The following is a 1283-nucleotide window of genomic DNA, read 5'->3' as shown; positions in this document are numbered from 1 at the left end:
CAGGAGCAGTATCAGTTCCTCTACACGGCTATAGAGGGCGCCTTCCCGGTGCAGAACGGTGCCATTAAGACACCAACTGCAACCGACAGCGCACAGGTCATCAACGAAACGACGGCGCTCCTCACCAAGGCCAACAGCACTACCGGTGCTGACCAGAAGGAGGCGGAAGACAGCAAAGCCACGGAGAGCAGCGAACAGGAAGCCACGGAGAACAGCGCTGCCACGGAGAACAGCACTGCCGCGCCATCACCAGCAGAGGGAGACGGCGAGAAAACCACAACGGAGGGCCCCACCAACGGCCCTGCTGCCACCACCACCGTAGAGGTTTAGGCCAGTTTTGAGCTAAAATGTTTTCTCTGCATTTGACACCAAGTGTCTCAAAAAGATTTATACAAGTTGTTATCATGCTTTTGTTTTCTTGTTTTTACATGAGTTTTACGTTTATTTCGGTTGGGATCACAGTGATCCATTACGTTTCTGCCTCAGGTTTCAATACTGATTTTCTGTATAATGATGCTGTTTGTGTGAAATTTGTGCATACTGATAATGTTTATTCACACGTGTAAAGGATTTGCTTTATGATTTGATTTTTAGGCTATCAAATTGCGTTTTTGAATGTATTGTAAAATAATTCCTTACAAACGATATTTTATTTTGATTTTCTAGTTTGGAAACTGTATCAAAGCACAAACTTATTGCATCTAAATTATGTTGTCTGAAATGACTGATGAGGGTGAGTGATTTTATGTTCGAGAACAACAAAATAAAGAGGGGCAAAGATGACTTTGCACTACAGGGCTGTCATCAAACTATCTTTCATTTCACTGTTTTTCAGAATTGCTTCATTATGTTTCATTTTAAGCAGATGTAAAATAACAAAAAAGAATAAATGAGAGCTTTGAACAATGCGGCTGTTGTGTTTTAATTCACTTTAGTCAAGTGCACTGTGAAAAATCACTTAAAGGCAACTTTTTGTTGAATAAACTGAATACAACAAGTTGAGAAAACTCAAAAACCTGCTGAAGTTTGTTGCCTTAAACTTTTAAGTTTTCTCAACTTTTGATTTTTTACTCATGCTGATGCAGGTCGGGACCCTCTTTATGGTTTATTTAGCCCGATTCTGTCCTCGTCAGGTGCACGAACCTGGCCTAGAAAATTCAAATCATATAAACCCAGCGTAATATGTCTAGAAACAAGCATTTGTAATGCAAACATGAGCCACAAGATGGCGCTTGCTAACAAGGAAGCGAGTACACATGCTTTCTATTCATAATCAAGCCAGT

The 1283-nt window shown here is 40.9% G+C and overlaps 1 protein-coding gene across 12 annotated transcripts in view; it reads left to right on the top strand.

The window, feature by feature from the left end:
- ptprc (protein tyrosine phosphatase receptor type C) overlaps positions 1–906 on the top strand; it is a 38964-nt gene extending 38058 nt beyond the window's left edge. For all 12 annotated transcript variants that reach the window (XM_048163633.1, XM_048163649.1, XM_048163656.1 and 9 more), the window contains one exon: positions 4–906. In XM_048163633.1, coding sequence (XP_048019590.1) covers positions 4–330 — 327 coding nt within the window. In that variant the 3' untranslated portion in view covers positions 331–906. The remainder of the gene's footprint in view (positions 1–3) is intronic.
- Positions 907–1283: the final 377 nt, after the last annotated feature.

Source organism: Megalobrama amblycephala, linkage group LG2, assembly GCF_018812025.1.
Source record: "Megalobrama amblycephala isolate DHTTF-2021 linkage group LG2, ASM1881202v1, whole genome shotgun sequence".
NCBI lineage: Eukaryota > Metazoa > Chordata > Actinopteri > Cypriniformes > Xenocyprididae > Megalobrama > Megalobrama amblycephala.
The sequence above is the reverse complement of the archived record's forward strand: the minus strand, read 5'-3'. Positions and strand labels throughout refer to the sequence as shown.